General features: G+C 42.1%; 1 protein-coding gene across 3 annotated transcripts in view; it reads right to left on the bottom strand.

Moving 5' to 3' along the window:
• LOC123828793 (SEC23 interacting protein) overlaps nucleotides 1-22,974 on the bottom strand; it is a 37,327-nt gene that overhangs the window by 9,356 nt on the left and 4,997 nt on the right. For all 3 annotated transcript variants that reach the window (XR_006787514.1, XM_045854133.1, XM_045854134.1), the window contains exons 2-15: nucleotides 22,071-22,594; nucleotides 20,941-21,163; nucleotides 19,509-19,702; nucleotides 18,499-18,588; nucleotides 16,200-16,320; nucleotides 14,964-15,053; nucleotides 11,998-12,139; nucleotides 10,280-10,488; nucleotides 9,592-9,710; nucleotides 9,123-9,275; nucleotides 7,562-7,657; nucleotides 3,871-4,044; nucleotides 1,286-1,441; nucleotides 836-938 (exon numbers count right to left, since the gene is read on the bottom strand). Coding sequence is in view for 2 of the 3 variants with exons in the window: in XM_045854133.1 (XP_045710089.1) it covers nucleotides 836-938; nucleotides 1,286-1,441; nucleotides 3,871-4,044; nucleotides 7,562-7,657; nucleotides 9,123-9,275; nucleotides 9,592-9,710; nucleotides 10,280-10,488; nucleotides 11,998-12,139; nucleotides 14,964-15,053; nucleotides 16,200-16,320; nucleotides 18,499-18,588; nucleotides 19,509-19,702; nucleotides 20,941-21,163; nucleotides 22,071-22,594 (2,394 nt within the window). In the remaining variant the exon portion in view is untranslated. The remainder of the gene's footprint in view (nucleotides 1-835; nucleotides 939-1,285; nucleotides 1,442-3,870; nucleotides 4,045-7,561; nucleotides 7,658-9,122; nucleotides 9,276-9,591; nucleotides 9,711-10,279; nucleotides 10,489-11,997; nucleotides 12,140-14,963; nucleotides 15,054-16,199; nucleotides 16,321-18,498; nucleotides 18,589-19,508; nucleotides 19,703-20,940; nucleotides 21,164-22,070; nucleotides 22,595-22,974) is intronic.

The following is a 22,974-nucleotide window of genomic DNA, read 5'->3' as shown; positions in this document are numbered from 1 at the left end:
GCATGAACAATGAGGACTTCACTGTACTAGTCAGTAGGGGCGGTAGATGCTGTCGAGTGAGCATGTGTACTGTGTAGCCATTGCATTCAAAATGACTGAGAGAGTAGAGCAATAAATCTGCATCAAATTTTGCATTAAGCTTGAACATTCTTCTGCGGAAACTATTCAGATGATTCAGAAGGCCACAGCTACGGGCAACTGGTGACTAGCAACTTCATCACGACAACGTACCCACTCATGCATCACATCTGGTGCCGTTTTTTGGCAAAACATCAAGTCACTCAGGTGATTCAGCCCCCGCTCCAGCCCAGGTTTGACACCCAGTGACTTCTGGCTCTTCCCCAAACTAATCACCTTTGACAGGGAAGAGATTTCAGACCATGGATGAAATTCAGGAAAATACAATGAAGCAGCTGATGGCAATTGGGAGAACTGTGTGAGGTTGATCCCTACTTTGAAGGGGTCTGAGGCGTCATTGTCCTGTGTACAATGTTTCTTGTATTTTGTTCAATAAATGTCTCTATTTTTCATAGCACATGGCCGGATACTTTCTGTACAGACCTCATAGGTACCACATCACTTTACTACCATCTTCCCCTCATTCCTAAATATTTCAGCAATTGGAATGTCATCAAGGATAAAGTCATCAAGGAGAAGAACTCAGTCATAACTTGCTTTACAGCTTTTCCAAATATTTAGTAAACAAGCTCTAAACACAGTGGGCACTTAACATTAACTCTGTAAGAAAGGACTTAGTGTTAAAATTTTTGTAACTCATTACAAATGACAGATTAAAAAACAACAAGGAAACAAGTTTATAATATTTGCTTTTTACCTAAATGAAGCCTTTTTCTGCCTTTGTGATGCGGAATGAGAACGGCTGTCAGGTCCAAATCTGGAGCAATCATGGGTTCTAGTCTGTACGCCACTGGGTCGAGCTATACATAGAAGAATTAAAGTTTATGAAAAGCTAGTTTATTTTGAGAGTTACATACCTTAGTTGGGCAAAAAAACAAAGACTGGCAAACCAGATATTTTGATTTTTTTTACACCTATTCAAATATTGGTAACTATAAGAAGACTTTCAAGTTTGTGGGTAAAATAACTGAATTCGCTTGAAGAAAAGCTTTTTGGCGGAAAAGGCTGGAACACGCCGCACTGCACCTACGGGGACCGAGAGCCGGGCTGCAGGAGATCCAGGCCAGCAGCAACTCCTGAAGGGGCAGGATGAAGGGCGCAGGCTCTGCCCCTTCTTCGCAGCAGGAAGCTAGCTCTGCTCACTCACCGGATGGTAAATGTTGAAGAACCCTTTGCAGGTGGGAAGTCTGTAGCTCTCCTCTATCCGATCCACTCCTCGAATAGTGAGAAACACACCAATTGGAGACCCCAAGGCAAAGAAAATCTCTGGTTCAAAGTCTAATGGGCTGTAAACGACAGAAACCTAGAAAGAACCAAAGAGCAATAAACGATGATCATTCCAATGATCATGAGTTGAAAATATCTTGAATGAAAAATACATTAAATACAGAACATCACAGCTTAGCACGGCCTTCCTTAAACATGTTTCAAACACTTACATGAGCCTACAGCTGGCCAAAATCATCTAACACAAAGCCTGTTTTACAATGAAGTGTTGAATATCTCATGTGATTTATGTGAAAACACAAAACACCACATCCAGAACACACCGGCCGTTGACCCCCGTGCCTGCGTGGCTGCCCGGGAGCTGCACCCGCTGCCACTGCCCAGCACAAGAGAGTGTCCCAGCACACACCGCTAGCCCAGGAAAAGACCAAAACTCCAGCGCACGCGCATCACTTCCGAACAATCGTCACGTTGAACCTTCGTAAGCTGGGGTTGTCTGTGCTAGTGAGGGAGCCAGTCCTACAAACTGCCAGGGAAAATGCCAACTGCCGCAGCCTTTCAGGCCGCAAGTGGCAACAACTACCGACATTTCCATGTGTACATCCTTTGGCCCAGCTAACCTTCTCCTACTTATTTAATAGAAAAAAAAGAACAAAGAATGTGCACAGAGAAACTGGTTTAAAACTGTTCATCACTGGATCGCTTAGAAGACTAAAAAATTTAGTTGATTTTTAGTAAATTTAGCTAATCAAGCGGTTGCCGGTTCATTCCCAGTCAGAGCACGTGCCTGGGCTGCAGGCCAGGTCCTCAGGTGGGGGCATGCGAAGGGCAACCGATGGATGTTTCTCTCCCTCTCTTCCTCCCTCCCTTACCTTCTCTCTAAAAATAAATAAAATTTTTTAAAAAATGAAATTGTAGAAAAATACTTACTGACATGAAATATATTCATAATACAGCTGCCCCTTCAATGTGAGTTTGAACTACATGGGTCCCCTTATACACAGATTTTTTCAATAAATACTACAAATATATGTTCTCTTCCTTACGATTTTCTTAACATGTTTTCTCTAGCTTACTTTAAGAACACAATATATAATAGATACAACGTATAAAATACGTGTTAATCGACAGTTTATGTTATCGGTAGGGTTCCGGCCCACAGCAGGCTACTAGTGATGACGTTTAGTTTAGGGGGAGCCAGTCTTGCAACTACATGGAAGGCGGGCACTCCAACCCCCAAGTAAAATACTGTATGTACTATTTTCCCATTTTTCTTAAAACATGTAAGTAAATATATGCTCAAATAAAAGACTACAAAGCCTTTTCAAACAGCAAATGGTGATTAGTTCTGGTTAAGGAAATTCTGAGATTATTTTTTAATCTCCATTTGTTTAATGAGTATTTCTTGGCAACGAATGATGCGCACCGTTGCTATGGTGTGGACTGCCCAAGAACCATCTGGGTAACAGATCCTACGTGCCCACCTCAGCCCAGCCGACACGGAGGTGGCACGTGACCTGAGCTGGGTCCATCAACCAGTGCCCCATTCCCCAGGCAACAAGAATTGGTCCCAAATGGACTTGTGACTTAAAGTGGATCGAGTAAAATACCTTCCTGAAATTGTCTAACAGGACCTACTACCAGGGCAGCTTCCCTTTTCTTGTGACCACACGGCTGTACATGAGCTCAAAGCCACGGACACCCATGACTCCAGGGTCTCGAAGCACGCCAGGCCCCAGAGAAAGGCACACAGCGAGGGTCCTGGTGGCAGGGAGGCCCTGGTCCCACCCATCGCCTCCACCCTGATCCTGCCCAGTGAGGGGAGGAAATACCTGCCTCTACTTGCTGGAGTCTGCTCAAATACACTCATGTTTTTAGAGAGACATTTTAAAAGGCAATCTTTATCAATGAATTGGGCTTAAAAGCTTGAACAAGCCATAACAAACATCCAGTTTCACTTTCTGCCTGCTTGACACCAGTCATGAATTCACTTATGATAATGGAATCTTATTTATAAAAATAAACATCCTGAAAGTAACGTCCAAAAAACTTTCAGACTTCTCGGCCATTAAGATACGGGCATATCAAAGTATATTATTAAATGTAGAATTTTCAACTATTTGATGGATTTTTCCCCAGGGAAAGAACTATGAGTACTAAACACACACAAACTGAGTAAACACAGCAAGCTCCTCCCACAGGAACTTCGGTGTACTCCGAGCATCATTTTCTAACCACGGCCCTGCTGCTGCCAGTGGCTACGGGAGAGTCAAGCTACAAAACTTGGTGGTGAGAAACTGCAACAAAGGCAACTTCGAAAGTCAGAGGGTTCAACCCCCTACTTTGAGCATCATAAAAGGAGTATACAGGTTTTATTCAAACCGGTTTTCTCTACCCCTCCCACAAATGTTGAGTGAATATTTAAAGAACTTGAAGAAATGTGACCATAACAAAGATATGTGATGCCAACATAACACACGCAGCCCCAGGCAGACGTGAACCCACCTGTCCGGTGCCGACCTCAAAAGACTCGTAGTCGACGCGCACGGAGGAGGCAGAAGCGCCGACCGGAAGTTTCCTCCTGGACGCCGCTTCCTTCGGTTTCTGGGCACCGTCCTCTGGTCCCTTTGCCGACGCCGCCACCATCGCCCTCTTTTCTGAGGCCGCTTTCTTCTGTTCCTGTGAAATACCAAAATCTCGTAACATAACCTTGGGGAAAGAAGCCCATGTATGAGCTATCACCACAAAACACGCTATCTCAATATTAAGGAACGACTAGTAATTTCTTGAGCACAACAATCATATTGTGGCATTAGAGAAATGCCCTTTGAGAGAACGCATACTAAAGATTTACAAAAGAAGTGACATTATATCTATAATTTCCTTTAAAATTCTTAAGAAAAAAGATAAAGAGGCAATGAAAAAAATACAGCACAATAGCTACAATTCAATCTAAACACTGATTATCATTATACTGTTCATAATACTTTCCCACAGAGTTTTAATAAAAAGTTTAAAAATGTCAATGCCTTCAAGATCTAAACTTTGGACTGACAGTTTGGGAATACTATATGGTTTTTAAATACTACTTCTAGAAAGATGTGTGACTGAGGAGAAACTTCCCCACTCAACGCTGTGTCCGCACGGAGCCACTGACACGTCTCCCTCAAAAGCGTCTGGGGAGGGGTGGAGAGGCACGCGGCATTATATTCACACGGCAGACTGGCTACTCAGAAATAAAGGAACGATTCCACAGCTTGGTGAACCTCAGAAAGGAAATGTGGAGTAAGAGAAGCCAAATACAAAAGAGCACATGCACAGTGTTCATCCTACTACACAGAACAGGCAAAACTTTCAACGGTGGCAGAAATCACAGCAGTACGTGCACGGCAGGAGGAGCTGACTAGAGAGAAGCATGAGGAACAGAATGTGCTACTGCTTGTTTTAGGTCATGATTACAAAGGAGCAGAAATTGTCAAAACTCACTGCCACCAATAAGATCAATTTACGTCCACATTTCCACAAGCGAGCAAGAGCTTCGGGAGCATTATGGAACGGGAGTATCAAAAAACCAGATGAAGCCCACTCACACTGGCTTGTCATCACCCCCCGATACAGCAGCAGCACCGCCTGGGGGTGTGAACAGCTGTCATGGGCGGATGTGGCCACTGCCCACAAGTACATGCTCTAGTGGCCCCCAATATCCAGGCTGTGAATGACTGTGTAAGTCTCTGTCTAAAGTGACTGAAAATGCCTCAACAAAACAGCTGGCCAAATCAGTCTTACCTGTCAAAGAATTCCAAATACCACATTTTGCCGTGTACAATGTGCTCCCGTGTATAATGCACACCCGCATTTTTGAGCGTATCATGCACAAGATTATTATACCCACGGTACATAATCATTACACCCATGTATAAGGCACATGCTTATTTTTCCCTCAAATATACGGGCCAAAAAAAAGTACTCATCATACAGAGCAAAGTGCAGTACTAGGAAATCCAACTGGTTAATTCAACAGGCAATCCAGAAGAAAGACAACTCCCTGCCGGCCAGCTGAGGACTGACTCCACAGTGAACGCTGTGGAGGGTGCATCTCTGCCCTTGGAAGGCAGCCCCGGACTAACTCTGAAACCCTAAACGGAGAGCGTGTCCGGGGTCTTCAGTTCCAACTCGCCTCCTCCTTCAGAAGTGCGTCCCATCACATTCTCACAGCTCACTCCAAACTGCTGAGAGAGCTGTCTAAATAGACCATAAACTGTCCTGTTGCAAACTGTTTTGTTTCCCCTAGACTCATGCAATGATTATAAAAACATCACACACATACCTATCAATATTCCCAACATTAAAAACTCCTCCTTTTCAAATGGAAATCACTAAGATAGTTTACAAAGGGGGAAAAAAGCACTCAGACTACAAATACTTGATGTCCATATTATAAAATAATTGGCCAATTTTGGTCCCATTATTTTAGTTCCATTAAATCAATAGGATACACCATATTATCTATTTATTGATCGGGCAGCACCTTGTTATCTATAAAAAACAAAGAGCGATCAATGGCAACGTGGCTGTGAAAATGTCATGGTTCATTCAGAGGCAATTACTTCTGAATTTAAAAAATAAGAACATTTTTTTGATTTATACTCCTTTCAAAATATTTCTATAATGCCGTAGTTCATATATGCAAGCAACTGCAGTGTATGAACCAGACTCCTTCCCCAGGTTTTCCAAGAACAGTAACATGCTTTCCTGCTGCTTCTTCTTCTAGTACAGAATACAGGGAAGGGTCTGCGGCGGGGCCTGGAAACAGCTCCTCGTTTCTTGTTTTTGTTTTTGCCAACTTGTGCCTCACCAGGAGCAAAATGTTCATGGAAAAACCAGGAAGGAGTCAGTATGTTTAAAAATGCATTTATTATAGAAACATTTGGTCAGGGCTAAAATTTTATAATGAGTTTATAGCACGTATATTTTAAAATGTCTAAAGTGAATGTTAAGATTTAGACTAAACAGGTGATTTGGTGCTAAATCGTAATTGGTGATAGAATTAAGCAGGCCAGCATTTCATGGCGGTCATTTAAAAGCATCATGACTTTCACGGCCACAAAAACAGGTTTGAGACCCACTGCCTTACAAGACAAAATCCGAACTCCCGCACCTGCCATGCGGGCCCTCAGGACCCTCTGCTCTACCCTGCTCTCAGCTCGCCTTCGGTATCAGCTGCAGGCCCATGCCAGAAGGCCAAGTCCCCTGATCCGACCCACCCTCCAGCTCAAGCACCAACATCTTGGGGAAAGTCTTCTCTTACCAGCCCCAGTCCCTTCTCCCCTGGCCACAACTGCCACCCTCACCTGGCTCGGACAGCCTGGACAGCACTCTGTCACGGGACTGATGTGGCATCATTTGTGGTCAAATCTCTCCCTCTAACTGGACACAATATCCTCAGTTACCTCCACATTCCAAGAATCAAGCGCTGTGCCTGACCCCAAAGATGCATTTGTAAAATGTTAACTAACTCAATTGCTTAAGCTAATCACAACAAATCAGTCCTATGACCACAATCATATTACATAAATGGCCTATGTTACATTTCAAAGAAATAACACAAATAAACAGAAGTTCAAAAATGGCCCCGGCTGGTGTTGCTCAGTGGACTGAGTGCTGGCCTGTGAACCAAAGGGTCACCGGTTCAATTCCTGGTCAGGACACTTGAGCTAAGATTTATTGGGTGTTAGTCTTCATATGCATTACTGCATCCTCACTCCAACTCTGTCGGGAAGGTATTATCATTCCCATTTTAGGAATAAAGGAAACTAAGAAACGGAAAAGGTAAAGAAATTTCTCATGAATATGTAGTTAATAAGTGGATGAACTGGGCATCAGGGTAATCAACTCACCCATCTGTCCAGGATTTACCCAGTTTTTGCACGGGGAAATTCCCATTTCACAAATAAAAAATCCTTTTTCAAGGGAATTCTCGGTCCCAAGGAAACTGGGTGGCCAGTTACCCTAACTGGAATTTAAATCCGGTTCTGACAGACTCCCAAGTCTGAGCGTCCCTCAACCCCACAACCGTGTCCCAGGGCGGGGCTCACTAGCTGGCCTGACCGGAACGGCAGTAACGAAACCTTCCAAAACACACACAGACTAGTCGCGGGTGAGTTTTTTTTCTTTGGGGGGCAGAGATGAACTTTACCAGTTTGATGGCTTTATGTTTTACAAAGTTAGCTATCTTCTTTCTGGGTCCCAGAGGTATTCCCATTTCCTTCAGATCATCAACTGTACACATGAGCTTAAAAAGAAAACAAACACGCACGTTAATTAGTCTACCGGCAGAACGAAACTGAAAAACGATTATAAAAAGGAACTACACACCTAATAAAAAGAAACTACACATCTAAAGCAATCTAACATTCAGTCACTTTTTTTTAACAGTTAGTGTATTTTTTTGTTTTTAAATCACGGATTAATTTAGACTGTAAAATCTTAGCCCTCCACATGCAAATCATTGTATTACTTTTTTTAACAGAAAATATATGCATGATGTACAAATTCAAAAGCTACAGGAAAGCTGAAGTCTTAAAGTCTCTCCCCTGCAGTCCTGCCCCAACCACCCGACCCAGCCCTCTCAGCAGCAGCTGCTGGCGATTCGCTCTCCTTCCAGAGAGGTACCTTATACATACACAGCATCTGCATGTTTTTCCGATGGGGGGGGGGGGGCTACTATGCAAACAGGACTGAAGTTTTTGGTCTTTGCATATGACGTGCCTAAGAGATCATTCTCACTGGTATCTCTGATACTGCTCATTCATTCAACAGCCACACGGCACACCATCACATAGATGCGCCACAAATAACCCCACTAGTGGACACAAAAGGTGTTTCTAAGGTTTTGTAGTATGAACAGTGCAGTACCCTTGTGCATCTTCTTGAGTGAATATTTCTTTACAGGAAATATTCCTGGCAGTGAATATGCTGGAACATAGAGCATTTTTTATATTTTAAAAGATATTGGCAAACTGCCCTCCAGAGAGATTTGCACTGTTACAACACTATGTAACAGTGCCTGCTTCCCCTCATCCTAGCCGCACAGTATACAGAGTAGGGCCAAAGTGGGTTTACAGTCATTCCTCTGGAACATTAATAATTAATAATAATTAATAAATAGTAACAAAAATACACTGTGTGTTTCATATACTCACAAACTGTAAACTTACTTTTTTTCCCCACACTGTATTAGCAAACTCTTTATTTTTACCAAACTGCTAAGTTAAAAAAAATCTCATTGCACTTTTATTTGCATTTCTCCTATGAGATGTAGTGTGGGAAGCCATGTTATTTTCTTTTCTGTGTATCATCTGTTCCTATTCTTTGCCTATTTTCCTATTGTGTTGATATCTTTGCACAACTAAGTTGCAGAAGCTTTGAAGAGTAAGGAGATAAGCCATTTGTACACAATGTGTGTTCCAAACAGTCTTCTTAACCTATCATGGGCCTTTAGACGCTGCTCGCGGCCTCTCCTGCTACGCAGTGTTTTTTCCTTTATGGCTTCTGGGTTTTGTGTCACACTCACAACAATCTCCTCAGATTTTTTTTTTTAAAGTTCTCCTGTGTTTTTCAACTTTTTAAACATTTAAGTCTCTGCCTTATCTGGCATGTATTATGAGGTAAGAGCCTAAGAGTGTTTAAATCATTCTTAATTCTTATACACATGAAAAGTAATTTTACGCAAAAATGAATCAAACTATCATCATTACCAGAGATTCCATATCAATCTTTTCCTTTTCAAAAGTGCTAACGTATTCAGAGAGGCTAAGTGCTGCCAGAGTTTCTTGCAAAGTTAGGACTTCTTCATTTTCAACATCAAGGTCACAAGACTCATCCAAGGTCAGCTTCGGCTCCTCATGCATCTTTTAAAAAAGTTGGGGAAACATTACAAAGCTCAGAACAACTCCCACAAAATATCTCCTAATCTACAGAAACTCTAAAATCATTCTGCTCTATAAACAAATCATAATTTTTAGTAGTTTGTCATCCAAAGTTTTATATTCTGAAAAAGCATATAAATTTAATAAGTCACTCATGTTCCCATTTCTTACAGCAACAAGCAGCTACATGGTTCCATTACCCTTGTAAACCTCAGTGTATTTTGACATATAGCAACAGTTTGGGTTTTTGGAAAACTGTTCAGTTCCAACTGCAATCTAAACGTTAATTGAGCCACACCTGCTTCTCCTGAAAATGCGGCTGCTTCACAGCTCCGTTAGCAACTGCAAAAGGCCTTGGAGACTCGGTTGAAGCCAAATCTTTTTGATTACACAGGATGTCAAACAATATTAAAGAACCTAAAAAAAAGAACATTTTGCTTTTTAATGCTCTAGGTGCTTTTTATAACACGAAATACATCCTCTTACTTTTTCTCAAAGTCCCTAGGCAGAAGTCATACAAAGATTAGATGTTAATCAAATATTCCTGTTTTACCAAACAGCAGAATAAATTAATATAAAGTCTTTCTAGGTATCATGAAAGGTAAACAGAAAAGGCAGAATCTAAACTCAAAGCATTCACTTCTACCCTTTATTAAACTTAAAATCAATTATTCTAAATCTTGCACTAACAATGTCATCCACACTGAAAGCAGTAATGACTCAAGAAATATTTTGTTTAAAATGTGGGTATTTAGCCCTGGCTGGCATAGCTCAGTGGATTGAGCTCGGGATGCGAACCAAAGTGTCGCAGGTTCGATTCCCAGTCAAGCCACATTCCTGGGTTGCAGGCTACGGCCCCCAGCAACGGCACATTGATGTTTCTCTCTCTCTCTCTCTCTTTCTCCCTCCCTTCCCTCTCTAAAAACAAATAAATAAAATCTTAAAAAAAAATTTAAAACAAAAATGTGGGTATTTGACAGGTTTACCTAAACTGTGACCAGCAACAGAGATCCCTCCTTTGAAGTCTGGGTTCCGACTCATAAAGAGTGCGTGCAGACGGTTTATCTCCATTCCCACCTTTTCCACAATCTTCTGACAGTAGGTGGGGCTATTGTAAAACAGAATATCCAGCAAGGTTTCATTGGTAAAGTGACGGAACCGACCGATACTCGACAAAGTGATTTTCTTAATATTCCTGTTCAAAAAGAAAACAAAGTATATTGTCAGTAGCTACCTCAAACCTATGAATTTTTTAAGTTTAGATTTTGAATCCTGAAAATATACTGCATAAAAAATCCCACAGACTAATTATGAGCTGATCTGTAGACAGAGTTATTATAAATAAATCAAGATATAGCAAAAAATTGCTATTTGTGCCTTTAACTGTACTGTGAATTTGGGGATTCTCTGAAGAGTTATCATATAAAATAAGGCTTACAAAAAGATTTTTATTTTTAAAGAAAGCCTACAGTTTCATCTGTCCTCCAATTTATTGGAAATCAGGATGACAAAAACTGTGGGTGCGAAGGACAAGAGAGAAAGTATCAGGAAGAAAGGAGCTTAAAGGAATGAAAATCCCTCCTGGTTTGAGAATGGCCATAGCGAAGTTCAAGAACACCCACAGAAGAAGGAAACACCCTCGTAACAGGGCCCAGCATGCACAGAACGCTGTTTGCACAGAACGCAGTTTTATTAAACCATGTGCTCTGAAACATTATGACCTCTACCAAAATTCAGATGTTATTAACCCTGTGTCCTAGCAGAGATATTACTTAAACTTTAATAAAAATTACCTGCCCTGGTTGGTGTGGCTCAGTGGACTGAGCACCAGCCAGCCTGCTAACCAAAAGGTCGCCAGTTCGATTCCCACTCAGGGCACATGCCTGGACTGCAGGACAGGTTCCCACTTGGAGGTGTGTGTGAGAGGCAACTAATCGATGTTTCTCTCCCTATCTTTCTCCCCCTTCCCCTCTCTCTAAAAGTAAATAAATAAAATCTTTTTTAAAACACATATTTAAAAATTACCTAAATAAAAAAAAAAAATTACCTAAATCTGTGTTCTCAATTAGGAGCATTCTTACTTGCCACAGTGCCTGGTTAAGTGCTACGGGCATTCAGTGGCATTTAGACTAAGGACACTAAATGGCATACAGTACACACGAAACAACCCACAGTACACACGAAACAACCCGACATGACAAGGAATGGTCCTGCCAAAAGAGCTCCACTGAGAAACAATCATCTAAACCAGTGGTTCTCAACCAGGAGCGGCTGCACCCCAGGGTACCTCTGGCAATGGCTAGACGAGTCTTTGGGGGCCACACTGTGGGAAGGAACGTGCTACCACTATCTAGGGGATAGAGGCCAGGGATGCTGCTAAACACCTACAACGTACAGGACAGCCCCTAGCCAAACCACTCTGCGTCAGGATTTTACAACCAGGGTACATTTCCTAGATGCTCTTAAATATTTGTAGTAAGAACATGTGCATACACATATACTCGCATGTACACGTGTGCATGTGTGCACACACAGAAAAGTAGCATATAAACGTAACCAGTATTTAATCATGCATCAGAGCAAGTATAAATTTAAAATTAAAAAATACATTTGTTCAAGTCATAATAAACTCTCTCACGTTATAGTTTAAATTTTGAATCTAAGTTCGAACAGTTTGAAAAACAAATTACCAAAACGCACAAACCTGTCAACACCTGTGGCATCCCCACCCAACGCACTGTGCCAGTGGACCGGAAGGAACTCCACTCGGCTTATCTTCCGATCTTCTAACGATTTCTTGAAATGCGTCTGCAGCAATTTGAGTGAAACCACCCTAAAATCATCCACTTTAAAAAAATATCAAGGAAAACAACAAGTTATATTAATTAAATTCTCCTAACTTGATAGGTAGTTAGCAATTATCTCAACTATATCTGTATTTTTTATAACACAAACTTTTCAAGAAAAAAAAACAAAAACCCTAACATTTAGAAAGTTCTTTTAAACTTTTCATTATTTTACAGGCATGTCAATGACTGAAAAACATTAGTTTAACTATCACAAACTGCCCTGGGTTGTGTGACTCAGTGGACTGAGCTCAGGCCTCTGAACTAAAGGGTTACTGGTTCGATTCCCAGTCAGACACATGCCTGGGATGCAGTTTCGGTGCCCAGTCGGGAAGCTTACAAGAGGCAATCAATCAATGTTTCTCCAATCAGTGTTTCTCTCTCTCTCTCTTCCTTCCTTCCCCCCTCCAAAATCAATAAGCATGTTCTCAGGTGAGGATATATAAAAATAAATAAATAAGTAAATAATACAATACAATACATGTAAGATATTTGGCATATACTAAGTATTCAGTAAATATGAACTATTATACAGAGATAAAAATAAAGCTTCAGATTTCTCCGGCCAAGATGGAGGCGTAGGTGGATACACTTTGCTTCCTTGCAAAACCAGAAGGAGGATAACAACCAATTTAAAAACAAAAAACCAGCAGCACTGCCAGAAAATCAAACTGTAAGGAAGTCTGACAACCAAGGAGTTAAAGAAGAAACATTCATCAAGACTGGTAGGAGGGCGGAGATGGGCAACCAGGGCAGAGAGGATGCGCAGCACGTTGGCAGCTGGCAGACTGGGCGGTCCCACATTTGCGTACAGATAAGCCAGGAGGAACAACTGGGGAGCAAGACAGACTTCACAACCCAGGGTTCCAGTGTGGGGAAATAAAGCCTCAAACCTCTGGCTGTAAAAATCTGTGGGGGTTGCGGCAGCCAGAGAAACTGCCAGTCGTCCCGGGAGGGCCCCCTGGGGACAGCCCACAGGGTCCTAGAACATACACAAGCCCACCCACCTGGGGATCAGCACCTGGGCAGCACCAGGAAGGGCACGCAATTAGCTTGCGGGAAGCAGGGAAGTGACTGAAGGCGGGGTGAGAGCTGAGCAGGCAGCACTGTTCCCTCTCGGACCCCTCCCCCACATACAGCGCCACAGCGCAGCAAAGAGGGTTGCCCCACCCTGGCCAATACCTAAGGCTCCACCCCTTACAACGTAACAGGTACACCAACACAAAGAAATATGGCCCAAATGACAGAGCAAATCAAAACTCCAGAAAAAGAACTAAGTGACAAGATGGTAACAACCTATCAGATGCAGAGTTCAAAGCACTGGTAATCAGGATACTCACAGAAATGATTGCGTTCACTCACAAAATGAAGGAAGAAATGAAGGCTATACAAAGTGAAATAAAGAAAAAATACACAGTGAACCCACAGTGCAAGGAAGGAAACCAAGATTCAAATCAACAATTTGGAACAAAAGGAAGAAATAAACATTCAACTAGAACACAATGAAGAAACTAGAATTTTAAAAAAATGAGGAAAGGCTCAGGAACCTCTGGGACAACTTTAAACATTCCAACATCTGAGTCATAGGGGTGCCAGAAGGAGAAAAGGAAGAGCAAGAAATTGAAAGCTTATTTGAAAAAATAAGAAGGAAAACTTCCCCAATCTGGTGAAGGAAATAGACATGGAAGGCCAGGAAACTCAGAGAGTCCCAAAGAAGACAGACCCAAAGAGGAACACACCAAAACACATCACAATTAATTTTGCCACAGATTAAAGATAAAGAAAGAATCTTAACAGCAGCAAGTGAAAAGGAGACAGTAACCTACAAAGGAGTTCCTGTAAGACTGTCAGCTGATTTCTTCAAAGAAACCTTGGAGGCAAGGAGGGGCTGGAAAGAAGTATTCAAAGTCATGAAAGGCAAGGACCTACACCCAGATTACTCTATCCAGCAAAGCTATCATTTAGAAAGGAAGGGCAGATAAAGCACTTCCCAGATAAGGTAAAGTTAAAGGAGTTCATCCTTACCAAGTCCTTATTATATGAAATATCAAAGGGACTTATCTAAGAAAAAGAAGATGAAAACTATAAACAGTAAAATGACAACAAACTCACAACTATCAACAACTGAATCTAAAAAAACCACACAAACTAAGCAAACAACTAGAACAGGAACAGAATCATAGGAATGGACATCATGTGGAGGGTTATCTGCGGGAAGGGGGCGGAGGGAGAATGGAGGCAAAGGTACAGGGAAAACCAAGTGTAATTGGTAGGTACAAAGTAGACAGGGGGATGTTAAGAATAGTACGGGAAAGGAGAAGCTGAAGAACTTATCTGTACAACCCGCAGACGTGAACTACGGGGAAGAAATGCTGGAGGGAGGCGGTTACAGGGTGGAGGGAAATAAAGGGGAGAAAAAATGGAACAACTCTTAATAGCATAGTCAATAAAATATACTTTAAAACAACTTCAAAAATTTCTGTAAACCATGCAGATTCATACTTGCATTAAACAACTCCTCACCACTAATTCACTATAAATCAATTTAATACACAGGTGTTCCTAGTTGCTAGAAGTGCTCAAGCAGAGGTGACAAGAAAGGCTCAATTATTTCCAAGATCCCATCTAATTCCTCAGTCTAGATTTTTATGAGTTATACATGTCATAAAAGTAAATCAGGTACAAATTAATACTCCCAGTGATCAAATAATTCACCTCTTACAGGCCTCTCAGCTGGAAGCTGTTTGAAAACGTCCCTCGAACATTTAGAAGTCCCTCTATCAGCTCTCCAATCACTCCACGAAGTAAAAGGACTAACACTCACCACATTCAATGATGCTTCTGAAGCGCAAGTCACACACAGGTCCAATGCCATGTACCATGAACACCAAGTGGTCAACCTGAGGCATCTCCCCTACAAAAGAAATACACACACACACATAAGCTAGACATGTGTTTGGGTCTCCTAATTGAACAGCAATATTCAGATTTCCCTTTTATCATCACAAAGTTCTCAAGAAATTCATGGCCCTTCCAACCTAATGAGCCTCATTACCCTCTACCAAATCAGAAGAACAAAACTCAAAGTCCGTCTCGGCAAACAGCAGTGAGCTGGACCAAGGAGCGGAGGCAGCAGGGCGTCTCTGGTCCCAGAAGTTGTCAGCACGTGATGACCAGCAGGTTCGTACCTACAGAGGCTCCATGACCTTGTGATTTCTTCAGAACTCCACAGGGCACTGGACCCCACATGGAGAACCCACTTGCCAATATAAAACTGTAAAATATTTCCCCCAAATCCCTTTCTTTGATTTGTTAGATTCATATATACTATAGTAAGAACATCTCCAAGTTAAATCTACTATTTTATTCTGGTTATTTCATTCAGATTCATAATATGACTACATTCATTTTATAATATCTTAAGACAATAAAATAAAGTATGTAATTGTCAAAATAAAACCCATACTTTTAATGGCATAATAGGAGAAACCACAGGACAAACACTGGAGCAAGGGACAGCAAACCATGGCTAATGGTCCAAACCCTGCTCACTGCCTGTTTTTATAAATAAAGTGTTATTGAAACACAGCTATGCCCATTTGCTTACATAGCCTCCAGATGCCTTCACACTGCAAGAGCAGAGCTGAATGGATACAACAGAACCCACATGGCCTGCAAAGCCTAAAATATTTACTGCTTGGCCTTTACAGAAAACATCTGCCACGCTGGCACTCAAGTAAGAAAAACGAATTGAGGCATGACAAAACAAGCCCCAAAACACAGCGAAAAGCCTAGTTTCGACCAGCAAAATATTTCTTTACAACAATACATGTTTTAGAATCTACATTACATGATTTATATATCTTCACAGAATTCTAAATGTAAAAATAAAGAAAAAAGGCAATAAAAATTTTTTAAAGATATGTGCCAACCTGGCTGCCTTCTGCATGTTATGGCAGGTAACCCTAATAACTGCTTCTTTATACGTCCTCCTTCCAAAAAATTATGCTAAAACAGAGAAGTCTAGAAATGACACTGGTCCCAAACAAATCATACACACCATCGGGGATTTCATCAAGGTTATCATCAATCCCGCGCTTTACAACCCTGGGCCTCGTCTGTCCATCCTGTGTGGTCCCCCACTCATCGGGCACTGAGGAAGGCTGGAACTGAACAATAACCTTCAAGATACAACAGAAGGATTATGACAGGTCTCACCATCAAATTCATTTCCACTACGGGCTAAATGTGTATTTCAACACATAATAAACTACCTGCATAGTATGGGTAATTTATACGCCAAGTACTACTACTGTTGCCCCCAAACCAATCTGTAACAGTCCTGATAGTGTTCAGTAATCATTAAAACTAAGCAAATCAGTACCATTATTTCCAATGCTAATGTTAGAAAATAATACAACTAAATCAGAAGTAATACGCCTGCCCTGGCTGGTGTAGCTCAGTGGATTGAGCACGGGCTGTGAACCAAAGGGTTGCCAGTTCGATTCCCAGTCAGGGCAATGCCTTGGTTGCAGGCCAGGTCCCCAGTGGGGGCCACGTGAGAGGCAGCCATACATTGATGTTTCTCTCTCTCTTTCTCCCTCCCTTCCCCTCTCTAAAGATAAATAAATAAAATCTTAAAAAAAACACACACCTGGATTTAGAAATGTAATATAAACATCCAAGTTCACACGTAAGAAACTAAGGAAAAGTTACCTGCAACAGGAGTCTATTGACAACTGCTTTTTCATTGCCAAGAACTGATTAATTCACCCCTTTTTAGGAAGACATATATTCATTTTTTTAATACTTTAATTATTTTTAGAGAGGGGGAAGGGAGGCAGAAAGAGAGGGAAAGAAACACCACTGTGTATTGCCTCTTGCACACCCCCTACTGGGGACCCTGCCTGCAACCCAGACATGTGTCCTGACTGAGAATCAAACCAGCGACCCTTTGGTTCGCAGGCCAGCACTCAATCCACTGAGCCACACCAGCCTGGGCAAGAAGACATATATTCTGTTAAATCCAGCTGTATTAAATTAAACCTAGTGTCATATGAAAATATTTTTCAAAAAATAAATGCATGCAAAATGCTATGCAAAATTTTGTGTTTGTACACAAAACAAAAAGTTAAAGAAAACTTTTAAACAAAAGGATAAGAGTGGTTACCATCAAGAGGAGATACAGGGGAGGTGCAGAAGTAAGAGGCTGTTACTTTGAGGCTATTTTTTATTTTATACCTTTTTATACTGTTTAAACTTTGTTGACATATACATGTTTTTATTTTTACTTACTTATTTTTTTGTTTTAATCTTCACCCAAGAATATGTTTTTTTATTGATTTTAGAGAGAAAGGAAGGTAGGAAGGGAGGGGGAAGGGAAGGGAAGGAAAGGGGGACAGGGGAAGAGGGGGAGAAAGAGAGAGAGAGATAGACAGATTTCAGTATGAGGGAGAAACATCAATGGGTTGCCTCCCGTATGTGTCCCAACCCACAACCTTCTGAGATATGGCACCAACTGAGCCACCTGGCCAGGGCTATTTTTATTTACTTTAGTATCAATAAGGACTACAGAGGTGGTTAGAGTATAGGTTACTTTATACTTTCCTGTAATAAACAAACAGCCTGTGTCTGAGCAACTGTATGCCAAGGACTATGCTAGATGATTCTGCATACATTACCGCACTTCATCTAAAACATGGCCAAGGAGGTAACCCTGTTGCAAGTGGGGAGCCTGTAGCTCAGAGACTGGGAACGGTAAACAAAAGGATGCAAACACCACTTGCACTACATTAAAAATAACAAGCAGAAGAAAAAAGTTTCTAAAAACAATACAAATAAGAAGGAAAAACATATTTTACATTTCAAAGGTTGAAACAAACTGTCATCAAGGGCATGGTGGGTAAACTAGGGCCCGTAGGCCAAACTGGCCCACCACTTGTTTACGCAAATAAAGTTTTATTAAAAATAGCCATGCCCCATGTCTGTAGCTGCTTTCAGGCTACAAAGGCAGAATTGACAGCTACAACAAAGACCATATGGTGGAAAAAGCCTTAAATATTTACTCTCTTGCCCTTTCCAGAAAGAGTAAGCTGACCTCTGATGAAATGCAAAAATTTATCAAGCAACCTCTGTGCTGCATACTAAGCTCAGCTAACACGTTGCCACAAATAGAAACTTCATGAGCCAGATTTAAATGTTATTTTTGTCTCTATGATCAATGTGAACTATAAACTTAAAAGCAATGCATTGTTATAAATCTATCCCTACTGCAGAAAAACAAACATTTATCAAACATGTTCTGCAAAATAATTATCTTAATGAACCTATAAACTTTAATATCTTAAAAATGCCATTACCTTTGGATTGTGCATAACAATTGTCTCTCCACTTGGAAATTCTAACCTGCGGTGCCACTGATTTGTGGTTACAGCTTTTTTGTATTCGGCCTACAATAATGGAAACAACATGTATTCATTGTTACAAATCTGTGACACATTAAGAGAAAAAAAGGAAGAAAATTATAACTATGATGGTATTAAAAATAACAGTTAACAGCAGCTCTCGTGTACTAACTGGTTACCATACTTATCACTTTACATGTATTACCTCATTTAATTAATTACTTTCAATCACTTTAAATAACATTATCCACATTACACAGAGGCAAAAACCAACATTAGACAGTCAGTCAGTTTCCTCGAGCTGCCATAACAAAGCACCACAAAATGGGCAGTGTAAAACGACAGAAATTTACTCCCTCCGCCCTGGAGGCCAGGGGTCTGAAATCAAGGCGTCCGCACGGCCACGTTCCCTCTGAGAGCTACAGGGGACTCCTTCCTCACCTCTCCCTGGCTGCTGGCGGCCTGCCGACAATCTTCAGTGTCCCTTGGCTTACAGGTGCATCACTCCAATCTTCTATTTTCACAGAGCCGTCTCCCTATGTCTTATCATGTTGTCTTCTTAAAATACCAGTTATACGGGATAAGGGGCCCACCCCACTCCACGATCATCTCATCTTAAATAATTATATGTGCAACGACCCTAGTTGCAAACAAAGTCACATTCTGCGCTGCCAGAGGTTAGGACTTCAACATATCTCTTTTGGAGGGGGGACACAACTCAACCCCTAGCAGGCCTTTTACTTCCCAGTTGCATGAGATTACACAGCGGTAAGCAGCCGAGGCGGAGCTGCAGTTCACTCCTGCCTCAACTTTCCGACACCGACGACGGTGATCTTTGTGGCGGGACCAAGACAGGCTCCCTTGTAAACAGAGGCTGCTCCCTGTGAGTGGGATCACCCGCGGCTCCAACGCACACAGGGCCCACGTTTTTTAAACCAAAGCACGGAGGAATAAAGCGCACATACCTCCAGTTTTTCACTGAACTCCTCCGTATAGGGAATGAACCTGCTGTCCGTGTCCCCCTTGTAAAACCAAGTGCAGCGCCTCACTTCGGCGGGCTCCTCTTCCCAGTACACGGCCCTCCTCACTCGGTCGTAGAGGTGCACATCGTAGCGACCTCCGTCCGTGCCGAGGACCACACTCTCGGGGTCTGGCTGCACTGGAAGCAAAGCCCACATTTTAACCCGGCGGTTAAAAGGCATGTTTACAAGTAATACATAATGAATACAGTGACTGACTGATCTTGAAAGACAAAAAACGAAGCTCATTTTTATCTGAAAAGATTTAAGATTAATCTGTGCTGATCAAAATTATGATTCCTTTTAAGATTTTGTTTATTTGCCTGGCTGGCGTAGCTCAGTGGATTCAGCGCGGGCTACGAACCAAAGTGTTCACAGATTCGATTCCCAGTCAGGGCACATGCCTGGGTTGTAGGCCATGACCCCCAGCAACCGCACACTGATGTTTCTATTTCTCTGTCTCCCTCCCTTCCCTCTCTAAAAATAAATAAATAAAATCTTAAAAAAAAAACGATTTTGTTTATTTGAGAGAGAGGGGAAGGTAAGGAAAAAGAAGGAGCGAAACACTGGTGTGTGAGAGAAACACTGACTGCTTGCTTCTTACACATGCCCGACTGGGGACCAGGACCACAACCCAGGCATGTGCCCTGAGTGGGAATCGAACCAGCGACCCTTCGTTGTGAGGGACGACACTCAGCCAACTTGAGCCACGCCGACCAGGGCATGGCTGTTCTCGAGTGAACAAACAGCCAGAGCAAACTTTTTTAAAACATGATGGTAAAATAAGTGAAATAACTGGTACATATTTTTTAAACCAAAGCAGTAACACTCATGAAGTATATTTCTAAAGAATATTAATAGGTAATGAAGTTTCATGAAAGAATATCATCAGGGTGCACACACAAAAAACTCGTATTTCTACACTGCAAGACTTCTCAGAGCCTCAGCGTGCTCCCGTGCGTGCGCTGGCTATTTCAACAGACGTAGCCACAGCAGTTCCACGACTCAGCTGACCACGGTCACAGTATTTTTTTCACAGTATCTTAAAAAGTAAAATTTCCAGAGAAAACGCTTTACAAATACCCTATGAATAACGGAAATAAGAAAACTGACACCCAAGAAAACCTGACACCTAGATTACATGAACTGCTCTGTTTCTCTGATTCAAAAAGCCTCTATTAAAACCCTTCTTCAAAGAACGTGCTCAGACAACTCAGGACTTACATTAATATCACCATCTTCAAGTACAGAGTCTGGTGGGAGCTGCGAGGATTAAGCAATGTGACATTCACAAAAAGTAAGCCATGGCTCAACACCCTTCATTTCTCCTCTCCCTAAAATCAGCCACACTGATAAATGACGCGCAGTCAGTGCTTACCTGAATTATAGACTTCTTCGAGGTTCAAAGAGTCAAACACACTGAAAGGCATCCACACGTGCTTGTCTTCGACCTCCTTGCAGTAAAACCAGTGCGGCTGGACGGGCTCGTACTGGTTCTGAAGTAAGAAGGGAGGCGGCACCTGCACGGCGGGACCCGCGGGCCTGGGCGGGGCCGGCAGCTGTGCTGCAGGGGACAGCCCTGGCTGCGCGGAAGGAGGGATCTGGAGGGGACGGAAAAGTTAAGACCGTCACGCTTGTTCCAAGGAGCAGTTCTGTACACGCTTCAGACCCATTATCAAGAGTCTGCGTAACAGTCTGATTTACATCATATCAAGAGTCTGCGTAACAGTCTGATTTACATCAAATAAAACGAAACCCATTCTCCACCCCCTAGAGTAAAGGTATGTTCCAGTCTCATTATAATACTGATATCTCTGCCACCCTGGGTTGGGTTCTTCTTTCCACTGCTTCCCCTTTTTTGATTTAGTTGATCTCCCCTTGGGAGTCAGCTGGATATCGGCTGGGAAAAGAGCTAAGGAATTTCGTAAAATTTACCCAGTGTAAATGTTATTCTATCACTCTCCTGAGACAGAGTTTAACTGTCTAGATCCAAACTTCATAAATGCAAATAAAAGAAATTATTGGAGTAATTCATTTTAGTCCCTGTAATTAAATATCTAGATTGAATAGTATAATTAAAAAATGAGAAGTTGGCAGTCTGTTAAGATAATAATTGCTTTGACTCTCACCGGTCCTTAGATCCCATTAATTATTGGTATCTAGCACTAAAATCTGGAAATACTGGCACAGATTAACTCATTAAAATCAATTACTGCTTCAATACAGATTAATACAAATGAAAATGTGAACCATTCAACGCGGTACCTTTAAGACATGTTTGTATAAAAAAGTTTTTAAAAATAGAAACAAAATCTATACCTAGTATTTTTACATGTCCTTTTGAATGCTCTTTTTTCCTGGTAAGAAACCAAAGCATACAGCTTACAAAGCAATCCTCTGAAAATAATGTGTCATCACATTGATTACAAAAAGCACTGAGAGAGAGACTACAAATCAAAGTGAATAACTGGTGAAACAAATCAAGTAAACAGGAGCAGGTGTCCATACCGGCGGCACAGGTCCCGGAGGCGTCTGGTACAGGTGAGCGGGGGGCCCGGAGGGTGGAGGATGGGTGGGGTGGCCGGGGGTTTGGCACTGCTGCAGCTGCGGCGGTGTAATGTAAGGGTTAGCTCTGCTGCTCACGGGAGTATGGCGATAGGGATTGTACCCTTGTTGGGGCATTCCTTGGGGCGGGCTCCCAAAATTTGAAGGAGGGAGACTACTCGGCTGAGAAGGCAAATAAGTGTTTGTTCCCATCTGTGAAGAAGGCGGAGCACCATGTTGAGCCTTCGAGCTGGACGGTGGAAACGCATCTTGGGGTCCGGGTGTGAAAGGGAGCGCAGCTGGGGGCTTGGAGAACGCCGGCAGGCCAGCTGATGCCCCCGCAGCTGGTAACGGCGACTGTCCGATATTCCCAAACGGGTCGCCGCTGCTTGAGGCCTGAGAGAAGTAACTAAATGTCTGTGGGGTGGACGTGTGAACAGAAGTCTGACCCAGGAAGCTGTCCTCCTCACCAACATCTGTGGAATCCTCTGGAAAAGGCAGAAGGGCAAATGGTTTCAAAAGGATGATATCGTTCTACAGATCTAGCTCTCGTTACTCTTATTTTGCTCAAACTTTCATTTCTGCATTACAGGAAAAAAATGAAAAATTTTTATTTTTTTTTCTTTGAAAATTTCTTTTTGAAGCCCTGGCTGGCGTAGCTCAGTGGACTGAGCACAGGCTGCGAACCAAAGTATCACAGGTTCGATTCCCAGTCAGGCCACATTCCTGGGTTGCAAGCCACGGCCCCCAGCAACTGCACATTGATGTTTCTCTCTCTCTCTCTTTCTCCCTCCCTTCCCTCTCTAAAAATAAATAAATAAAATCTTTAAAAAAAAAAAGGAAATTTGTTTTTGAAATGAAAAACTAA

This window comes from Phyllostomus hastatus, unplaced genomic scaffold (genome assembly GCF_019186645.2).
Source record: "Phyllostomus hastatus isolate PE091 unplaced genomic scaffold, TTU_PhHast_1.1 phas_scaffold_1066, whole genome shotgun sequence".
NCBI classification, from domain to species: domain Eukaryota; kingdom Metazoa; phylum Chordata; class Mammalia; order Chiroptera; family Phyllostomidae; genus Phyllostomus; species Phyllostomus hastatus.
This window is presented reverse-complemented; position numbering and strand designations above follow the sequence as displayed.